The 8,858-nt window shown below is 46.8% G+C and overlaps 1 protein-coding gene across 7 annotated transcripts; it reads right to left on the bottom strand.

The window, feature by feature from the left end:
* Window positions 1–1,151: 1,151 nt before the first annotated feature.
* Window positions 1,152–8,563, bottom strand: telo2 (TEL2, telomere maintenance 2, homolog (S. cerevisiae)). Of its 7 annotated transcripts, none has more exons than XM_084670960.1 (21): window positions 8,433–8,563; window positions 7,678–8,040; window positions 7,196–7,476; window positions 6,991–7,059; window positions 6,662–6,809; window positions 6,468–6,570; window positions 6,266–6,334; window positions 5,633–5,774; window positions 5,247–5,383; window positions 4,786–4,868; window positions 4,538–4,642; window positions 4,360–4,448; window positions 4,142–4,233; window positions 3,948–4,064; window positions 3,691–3,762; window positions 3,403–3,576; window positions 3,169–3,260; window positions 2,907–3,006; window positions 2,740–2,804; window positions 2,389–2,504; window positions 1,152–1,638 (listed from the first exon to the last, which is right to left on the bottom strand). In XM_084670960.1, exons 2-21 carry the CDS (start codon window positions 8,019–8,021, stop codon window positions 1,520–1,522), a joined length of 2,517 nt encoding a protein of 838 aa, XP_084527086.1. In that variant the 5' UTR covers window positions 8,022–8,040; window positions 8,433–8,563; the 3' UTR covers window positions 1,152–1,519. The 7 variants fall into 7 exon arrangements, with proteins under 7 accessions (XP_084527086.1, XP_084527088.1, XP_084527085.1 ...); XM_084670962.1 differs by having other exon boundaries at window positions 7,678–8,037; window positions 8,433–8,503; XM_084670959.1 differs by having other exon boundaries at window positions 8,318–8,454.
* Window positions 8,564–8,858: the final 295 nt, after the last annotated feature.

Here is an 8,858-nt window from a genome sequence, read left to right as displayed (position 1 = left end):
AGACACCATGTTGGCCACCACCAGACATCTGTCCTGATCCTGGGAGAAGGCCACAATCCCCAGGGACTGACCTGAGAACTTCTTGCAGTACTCCGCATAGATCTTCTCAGCCATGGCACTCTTGTCAGCAGAGTTCTTCTGCTTCGCCAGCTCCTGACGGAAGGTTCAGCTCTTGTGAAATCTGGCTGCAGCGTATCATCCGCACTGCGGAGAAGGTGATTTGCTGCAATTTGCCTTCCCTCGAGGACCTGCACACCTCGAGGACCATGAGGCGAGCGAAGAATATTGTGGCGACTCCTCCCACCCTGGACACTCCCTGTTTCAGTCACTCTCCTCCGGTAGAAGGCTGCGGTCCATCAGGACCAAAACCTCACGCCACAAAAACAGTGTCTTCCCTTCCGTTGTTGGCCTCCTCAACAAGGCCAAGAGTTCACACTGACTTTAATGACTTCATGTCTTAAAACAATTTGCATTTTGCACTACATTACAATTCCTGTAATATTTGTATTTTATATTGTAAATTGGCAACTTATATTTTATTTAATGGCAACTTTTATTCTATTGTATATTTTATTTTAATTGTATTCCACTTAGTACTGCTAGTTTATGTATCCTTAGTGTAGTTAGACCACATATTTAAATTTCAGATTCCTATATGTTTATTGTATGCATATTTCTTGCCAAAGCAAATTCCTTGTCTGTGCAAAATTTCATGGCAATTAAATCCCATTCTGATTCTGATCTGGCCTAAATGTTCTAGAGTAGACTAATGTGCAAAGCTGACCATCCAGAGAGAGGAACCTGGTCACCAGATCTTCTCCCAGCTCCTCAGAGGCTGGGTAGAGCTTCTCCAGGAACCTGATGATGATGATGACAGTTATTTTATTATTAGCAAGTATGCCATATTTAAAAGTTCCGACCTCATTCTACCCTTTCTTGCCCGATGCTGGGAAATAGGACTATTTATGTATACAAATCACAGCACATAAATACATCAATGAGGTATTTCACCAAGGGAAGGATGCATAGTATTTTCATTGTGTGTGTGTCAGTCCAATTACAGGACATCCTTGTGTAAACAAACAGCCAGTGGTACAGTAAGCTTCCCACACAGGAAAGAGAAGAAAAAACAAAAAGACATCCTCCTTAGGTACATTTAAATCCTTTTATTTCGGTCAGATGACATCCTCTTTACTGCCTTTTAAAGGCTTCTTCTGGTAAAGGAATCAAATTAGAGTGCGTGTGTGTCCGTCTTCCGCCTGGGCATGTGTCCCAGGACATGCAGTAGTAGGGCTCGCACCTGCAGACCAGTACAAGGGGCACTTCCACACATGTCCAGGGTCCTCCACATCCTCTCACCCCTTCTGCCTGCCCGTGTCCGGTGGTCCTCATCTGCTCTCTGCCTCCCTCCGTACCAGCCTGTGTTCCGAGGCCCAGCACTCAGAACCAGCAAACTGAACACTGGCCTTAGTCACCGACTCAGGAAGACTCTGGCCCCATCGGTGTACCTGTGTGGTGGTCATGATTGTGAGCCCAGGGCAGGGTTCTCCAGACCGGCCTTCAGGCTCTTCTCAAGCAGCACCAGGCTCTGTACAGCCAGACTCCTGCAGTCCGCGTCAGGGTCGCTCTCTGCCACATCTGCCAACAACACGAAAGCAGGGTCAGTACTGCTAGTATTGGCGCTAGCCAGAGCATTCACTCTGAAAGGCTACACAGGTCATGTGTGCTGCTGTAACAATATTCTGATTCATGATTTTGACAGTTTGACATTTGTAAACCAGTTGGGCCCTTTGTGGGTTGATTGATAGTGTTGCGCAGATCACATCCCAGCTTGTACTGTGACGGACATCCTGGATCTCCACCATTTCCCAGAAATGTTCCTACCAGCTGTTTGTGTGTGTGTGTGTGTGTGTGTATTGGGGTGAAATAGATATCTCTGACTGACGCACACGATGCAGCTGCAACACCAGAACAAGGCCTACGTAGTTATTCCTGTATAAGATCCTTTATAATAACAATAACAGAACTGGAACACCCGTGGAATGCAGCTGTCTATAATGTGACCAAATCCATAGTTTCCAGGGGTAAAGAAAAACCAGTGAAACCGTCTTATATGCCAATACACCAACTTCAAAACCCTGACGTGATCCTAATGTATTTCTGTCTACTACAAGGGACTCCCGTAATCTGATGCTATTAACATATATTTTTATACAACGGCATGCCAGATGGTTTTCTGAGGACAATAAATGAGGGACAGTAATAGCTCAGTTGTTAATGGCTGCAGATCTAGAGGTTGCAGGTCCACATCTCCCTCCGTCCGGCCGCATCGGATAAAAGTGCTAAACGAACACATGAATCGATTCATTAAGGTTGAGGTCCACCCACCTGCTAGCCACGCCCTGGTCTCCAACAGCTGATCACTGAGCTCCTCCAGCAGGCTCTGACTGGGCATGCTCAGGAACACAGAGCAGACGGCAAAGAGCACGCCTCGCCGCACCATCCTGTTTTGGAAACAGAGATCGTTTGTCATCACCGTTGTGGCTGATACAGGTTCAGACTAATGACAGAGATAAGAAAATTTCCTGTCGCCGTATCTAAAACATCTTGTTATCCGACCGCTTTCTGTATTATATTTGGGGGTAGCAGGATATTAAAGGATAGCGGTGCTTCATAAAATACATTTCATGACAACAGAAAAAACTAAGCTCTATGTACTGTTGCTTTACAGGTACTTACTGGTCGACATGGTAACGCACAGCCCAAGCAAAGTCCAAAAGAGCGCGGCCCATCTGAGTGGCCACCTGCAGCCAGTCACGGACACTTCAGTCAAGCACATTCACTAGCCACTAAGCATTTCACAAGGTGACACCAGATTACAGACAGGGCCCTGTATTTAAACTTACGGGAGCGTTGACAGCTAAGTGCATCAGGAGGCCCAGGGTTTGAATCAGCCTTCCCAGAACCAGGTGGTCCCCCCCCATGAGGTCAAAGGTCACCTGAGGTCTAGGGAACGAGGTGGAGTGTGGCTTTACAGTGAGGAGACACTGATGGTACTTCTGTTACGACATACAACCTGCATAACAGGCTGTAGTTTCCCCAATACAGAGACAACCTACCATAAGCCCTGCACACACACACACGAGAGGAAGAGGGACGCACACTCACCTGTCATAGTTCCTGAGCAAAGGAAAGAAGAAGTGCCCAGCCACAGGGGCGTAGCGATTTGGGGAGGCCTTGGCTGGAGGGCGAGTCACTCCCTGTAGGCATCACAACAACAGAGTCATCCACCGTCAAATAGGTCCCGACATGAGCTGTGGATTGAGTTTGCACTCCCCGAATGACTGGCCGTCAAACTGTCGTTTGAAACAAACGAAACCAAAAGGTTGTGATGCGACCGACCTTGCTGATACGCGTCGTCTTACTTTGGATTCGCCTCTCTACCACCTGTCGCCAGTTAACAGGGTCGTTGCCGGGGTAAGGGATCATACCCATGGTAATAGGAGAAACTCCCTTGGACAGGCCATCTTTAGCTGTGATTGGTTGAGAGAGCTCTTGGGCTGACATTGCCAGGACCTGACATACAAAAGAGACAGGTATCTAATAGTTCAAACACACCGTAAACAAAGGATGTCACCTGAGTGTGTTTTGTGACTACTGAAGATGTGGAGAAGCATTCGTTTCCCTCACCTCTAAGATATCCAGGCGTTGTCGGATACTGTAGTTCATGGAGAAGAACTCAGTAGTCAGGTACTCTGTCACCTAGGGGATTGAGAGTTACGGTTTGTGTGTCAATTTGGCGACTAAAGCTAAATAAAGAAAATGTCAAAAGTATAGGAAATCTTAAAATTCAGTTACAGTAAGGCCATGGGCCAATAACAACTATTTTGATTTCACGTTGACTTGATTTAAACAAACACAGCACAGTCGGAGGTGAGGCCTCTTACGGGGACACAGTCGGTGACGACGAGGGCGACCATGGCGGCCTGCCTGAGGCCCCAGAAGCCGGCCGTGTTGTAGCGGTCCTCCATGTGGAGCAGCACCTTGGTGAGCTGCACGCCGACCTGGACACACACACAACCAGGTTACACACTAGCCCCACACACCATGGGGTGTGTATGTGTGTGTGAGAGAGTGTTACCTCCTGGGCTGTAGAAGGGTTGTTCCTAACCAGGCCCTCCACAGCTCTCAGACAGAGCTCCACACGCTCAGGTTCCTCAGATGTCAAGAAGGCTTGACAGGGAGGAGGGCGGATGAATCAATAGATGGACGGATGTGCAGGTGGATGGATAGACGGACTGATGGATAAATGGGTGCAGACCAAAACAGTTGCCGAAGCAAGTGATGATTAGGACCTACCCTCTAGGCAGTCTCTGAGGTAGCGCGGTGGGGCAGTCTTGCTCATCTCCTGGTCAGCTGACATGTCGTAGGGGGTGAGCTCATCATCGCTGGTCCACACACACACACACACACACACATTAGTAGCATATAGTTTTCCATGCATATACAGTGTGTGGTACACAGTGCTCATTCTTACCTATCCAGATCTGAGTCTGGTCCTGCTCTGTGTTGCTGGGTAGCCGTGGGCGGGGCCTCCTGAAGGGGTGAGGTTTGCCCTTTGACCTCTCTGTCAGGGCTCATCCTGCCAACGTGATGAGAAGAAGTGTGGCAAACGGTGAGAAAATCGAATAAGGCTAGCTCTCCAGACACCAGAGAGAACGGCTATGTAGGTGGGTGTGAGCCGCCCGGGCGTGGCCCTGTGGAGAAGGGCTGCTGGTGGCTGACCTGTGGGGAGCTGGCTCCTGGTGTTCATCAGGAGGAGGAGTCATGAGAGAGAGCAGCTCCAAGGTGTCGTCATTCTGCTCATACTGGGAGGAGGAGCAAAGGTGGAGCAAAGGGAGTCAGGTGGCTGAGCGGTTAGGGAATCGGGCTAGGAATCTGAAGGTTGCCAGTTCGATTCCCGGCCGTGCCAATGACATTGTGTCCTTGGGCAAGGAACTTCACCCTACTTGCCTTGGGGGAATGTCCCTGTACTTACTGTAAGTCGCTATGGATAAGAGCGTCTGCTAAACGACTAAATGTAAATGCAGAGACAATGACACCCAGGACACAGAGCAAGACAAATCCAAGTGTTCCCAGTCACAGCACTTAACAGAAAGGTTTTACCCGAATGTGGGTTTTAGACAGCCTATAATCAATCATCTGTATGGCTATTGAACAGGGTCATTGGCATTGGTCATTGGTACCTCAAACTTGAGCTTGGTAGCGCCTAAATCCATCCGTGAGCTCAGACACTCTCCCACCACCATGCCCATGCGCCTCACGCCCACCACACTGCAGTCCAGGTGGCTCTGCATGCCTCCCAGCATGCACTGCAGCAGCTCTGGCAGGAGAGGGGTCACAATAACAAATGTGTATCATTATGCTGATAAAAGGGAGAGGAGGGACATAACTCAATTATGTTAAGGAGGGAAGACAGTTTAGAGCTACCTTCAATGAGGTTCAGCATGTTTTCATACAACAAGCCACACTTTCAGAGAGAATTAATCAATAAAAACATTGGTTTGCAGCTCTGATAGTCAGTGTTCATCCTGTACTGATTTGACTGGCGGGGACAGTAGTGTTGAGTTACCTGGACGTAGCTCCTGCAGCTCTGTGTCGTTCAGCAGGCACACACAGAGCAGTAGGGCTCTGCTCACGTACATCTGCTGCTCCAGGGAGGTGTGTTTCACCGCACTGGGGTTGGCCCAGGTCTGGCACAGCGATCGCAGGACCTGAGCACACACACACAGTCAGTCAACAACAACAAATACTGCAGGTAATACACTGCAAATGTGTCATTTGTTATCATCGTTATTGGGTGTGCTAGCCTCTTTAGCAAGGGCACAACCTATTATTCTCTCTCATATATATATATGTATTTATTATTTTGTATTCCTCTCCACCACTCTTTTGAACTACTCATCACATTTTTCATTAAATAGACAATGTCGGTGTCAATATGTTTGTCTTGATCCCGAAAGCGTTGCTTGTAGCGGTAGCTAGTAACTGTAGAGCTAGCTAACTAGCTAGCCACAGTCACAAACCTGCGCGCGTTTACCTACAGTAATCAGTTCAGTCGCTCGTTAGCTTCTGGAAGCTGAAACTGTGAAAAAAAAAATGCCACAGGCCAGGGTTCTTGCTGCAACTGATGCAAGCACACCTCAACCCTGAAATGGTACCCTCTCTTGTTTTACATACTACTGTAAATGTTCCAGAAACACACCTGGGTAAGTAGTGGCCTTCTCTCTCTGTCCTGTGCAAGATAACCCAGAAGAATCCTCAAAACACGAGTCTAGAAGGGTGAAAAAGATGTCAGTCACAGTATCCTAACGTCTTTGTTTTTGTCATGCATTTTCATGTTTTCTTAAATTGCCTGTTACTGTACTGTCACTAGTGACTCTATGGTACCAGCCAACCTCTCTCACCTCATGCCTGTACTGAAGCAGTAACAGTTTATGAGTGACAACAAACTGGGCTTTTTTATTCTTCAGAACCAGGTTTCCCATGATCCGACCCAAAGCATCTGGCCTGTAGAAGAGACCAGTTTGGGATTATTTTACACTAAGCATAGAAAGGCAGACACACACAACTGGATATACAGTAAGTTAGGCATCTATACCCGTCCACAGCTGGTATTAGCCCAGTGAGCACGGCCTCAAGCCAGCGTTCCGGAACATTCTCCAGGAGTTTCCAGCACACCCTCTGCCACACCATGTCTGAGCGAGTGTAGGAGGAGAGGCGAGGGGCAAGATCCCTGAACACCAACTCTGCAAAAAGAGAACACTCATTTTTTTTTCCCTTCTTCTAAAATTGTATTTAGAAACGTATTCTTTCTATTAATATTCTTAATAGAAAAATATATTCTTAAAAATTAAGTAAATATTTGTCTACCTTTGGAAACTTTTGATGTTTGGAAACATTGAATACATGAAAGTAAATGTAACTTACCACTGTGTCCCTGAACGCACGCCTTCCCCAAAGTCTGAGACAAAAATGTCAGAGAGCAGTCTTTTCCATCTGAAAAGAAACGTAAATGAAATGACCCAAACGTAATTGTTACCCTTGAGGAAACACAACAAAATAAAATATTGGTAACTTGTACGTCAACTCCCATTTTAAAGAGGTTCTAGTATAAAATGGACATGACCCGTACCTCGGAGTGCCTTGCAGGTCTTCTCCAGCGCTGCAAGCATCTCTCTGGCCAGTAGAGGGTAATACTGCTGAGGCAGGAAGAGGGGCTGGTTGTTTGGGTGTAGGCGGTTGGCAGTGAAGTCAGGCAGAGCCACCAGGCGGCCCAGCAAGGTCTCTCTGAGCTGGGGAGAGTCGGAGGGTCCTGCTCCTTGGCAGTACGACCACAACAAGTCCATCAGACGACCGCTCTGTAGGAACTCCACAAGGATGCTGACCAATCGATCCAGACCAGCACTAGGGTTGCTGGGGGTAAAAATAATAATGTATTCATTTAGAAGATGATTCGTGTAAAGCGATGTACAGTACATGGGGAACTTGAACCCGTGACCTCTTGATCTGCAGTCACACACGCTCACACACAAGAAAAAAAACGAAGAAAATCTGCAAAATGTATAGCACTGCATGCACATTTAACCTAATAGACCATGTTGGAACAGCTATCACCTCAGGGAGCCTATGCCATCCATCAGTACCATCAGAGCCTGCTCGGCAGGACCTTTGAGAAACAAGCCATCCCATAATTCAGTGCGCTGAGCATCTGTGAGAAACTGGACCCAATCAGCACTGATGCTGCTAATGAAAAACTGCAGGGTCCGTGTGTAGTGGGCTCGACTGAACTCATCTCGTTGAACTGTGGTAGTTGTAGTTTTTGGCTCCTTATTCAGATAACTGTTGAGTGTCTGGAGAGCAGTTAGCACCTCTTCCCTGTTCCTGGAGGTGGTGAGAGTTCTGACACTGTGGCCCACTGCTAGGCGAACGTTAGTGTCTGGGGTGAGGGCCTGCATCATTCATGTGGCCATATACCTGCTGGGGACAAAAAATGTCGCCTTATGTTTCAAACTGTGTTTTCTTAAAAGTGGAAGGCACCTAGCAACATGATTTCAAGGATGGTAGCAGAACACGTTTACATAAACTAGTGCAAGACATCATAACCTAAACATGACAGCTAGACAGTTAGTCAAACCTTAATATCTTATGACACTGGCTGGTACATCGTAAACTTCAATAAAATTGACAATACATTAATATAAAGCGAGATTGACTGTAAACATTTAATAGTATGGATGGTTAGCTAGCCACCAACCTGTAGCATGCTCTTGTCTGAATGGCTTATGTTACCTTACTAAGCTGTATTAGCTAGTTCGCTTGCTATCGAACCTTTTAAGGTAATGTTAATGATCATGGTAACAAATGTTTACCTGTGCCAAGTAGCAACAGAACATATTTGATAAATGCCGCCTGCTTTTTCTTTGAGTACGCTGTAAAAACATGTCCGTGTTTGATGACACGATTTACCTAACGTTCCGGTGTTGCACAGTTGCAACGTTTTTTTAGCTGATATAATTAGTACCCCCTTTCCTAACATACAAAAAATCTGTCCTCCCATCGTGTGTGTTATTTTCTCTTTTCTTTTGGTTGCAAAAGTTACAGAGGGAATACACGTTATATCAGGCCGTTTTTTTACCTGATATAATGTGTACCCCATCCCCTAATATACAAAGGGTCTGTCCTGCCATCATGTGTGTTATTTTCTGTGTCCTTTTGGTAAAAATGAACAACCTTTGGAAAGCAGCTACGGTGGGGTCCCACATTCGACTGCTGTCAGAAATGGTGACCTCTGTGGT

Source organism: Hypomesus nipponensis, chromosome 13, assembly GCF_054491055.1.
Source record: "Hypomesus nipponensis isolate SF chromosome 13, ASM5449105v1, whole genome shotgun sequence".
Lineage (NCBI taxonomy): Eukaryota > Metazoa > Chordata > Actinopteri > Osmeriformes > Osmeridae > Hypomesus > Hypomesus nipponensis.
Note: the sequence above shows the minus strand (reverse complement) of the source record. Positions and strands in the feature narration are given on the sequence as shown.

What these genes read in the sequence shown, in the direction of transcription:
- telo2 (XM_084670960.1), bottom strand. Translation starts at nt 8,021, where the DNA reads ATGATGCAGGCCCTCACCCCAGACACTAACGTTCGCCTAGCAGTGGGC. An exon ending in GATGGCATAGGCTCCCTGAG is followed by an intron (nt 7,477 to 7,677) that starts GTGATAGCTGTT and finishes TTTTACCCCCAG; the next exon opens with CAACCCTAGTGCTGGTCTGG. An exon ending in AACGCCTGGATATCTTAGAG is followed by an intron (nt 3,577 to 3,690) that starts GTGAGGGAAACG and finishes TTTGTATGTCAG; the next exon opens with GTCCTGGCAATGTCAGCCCA.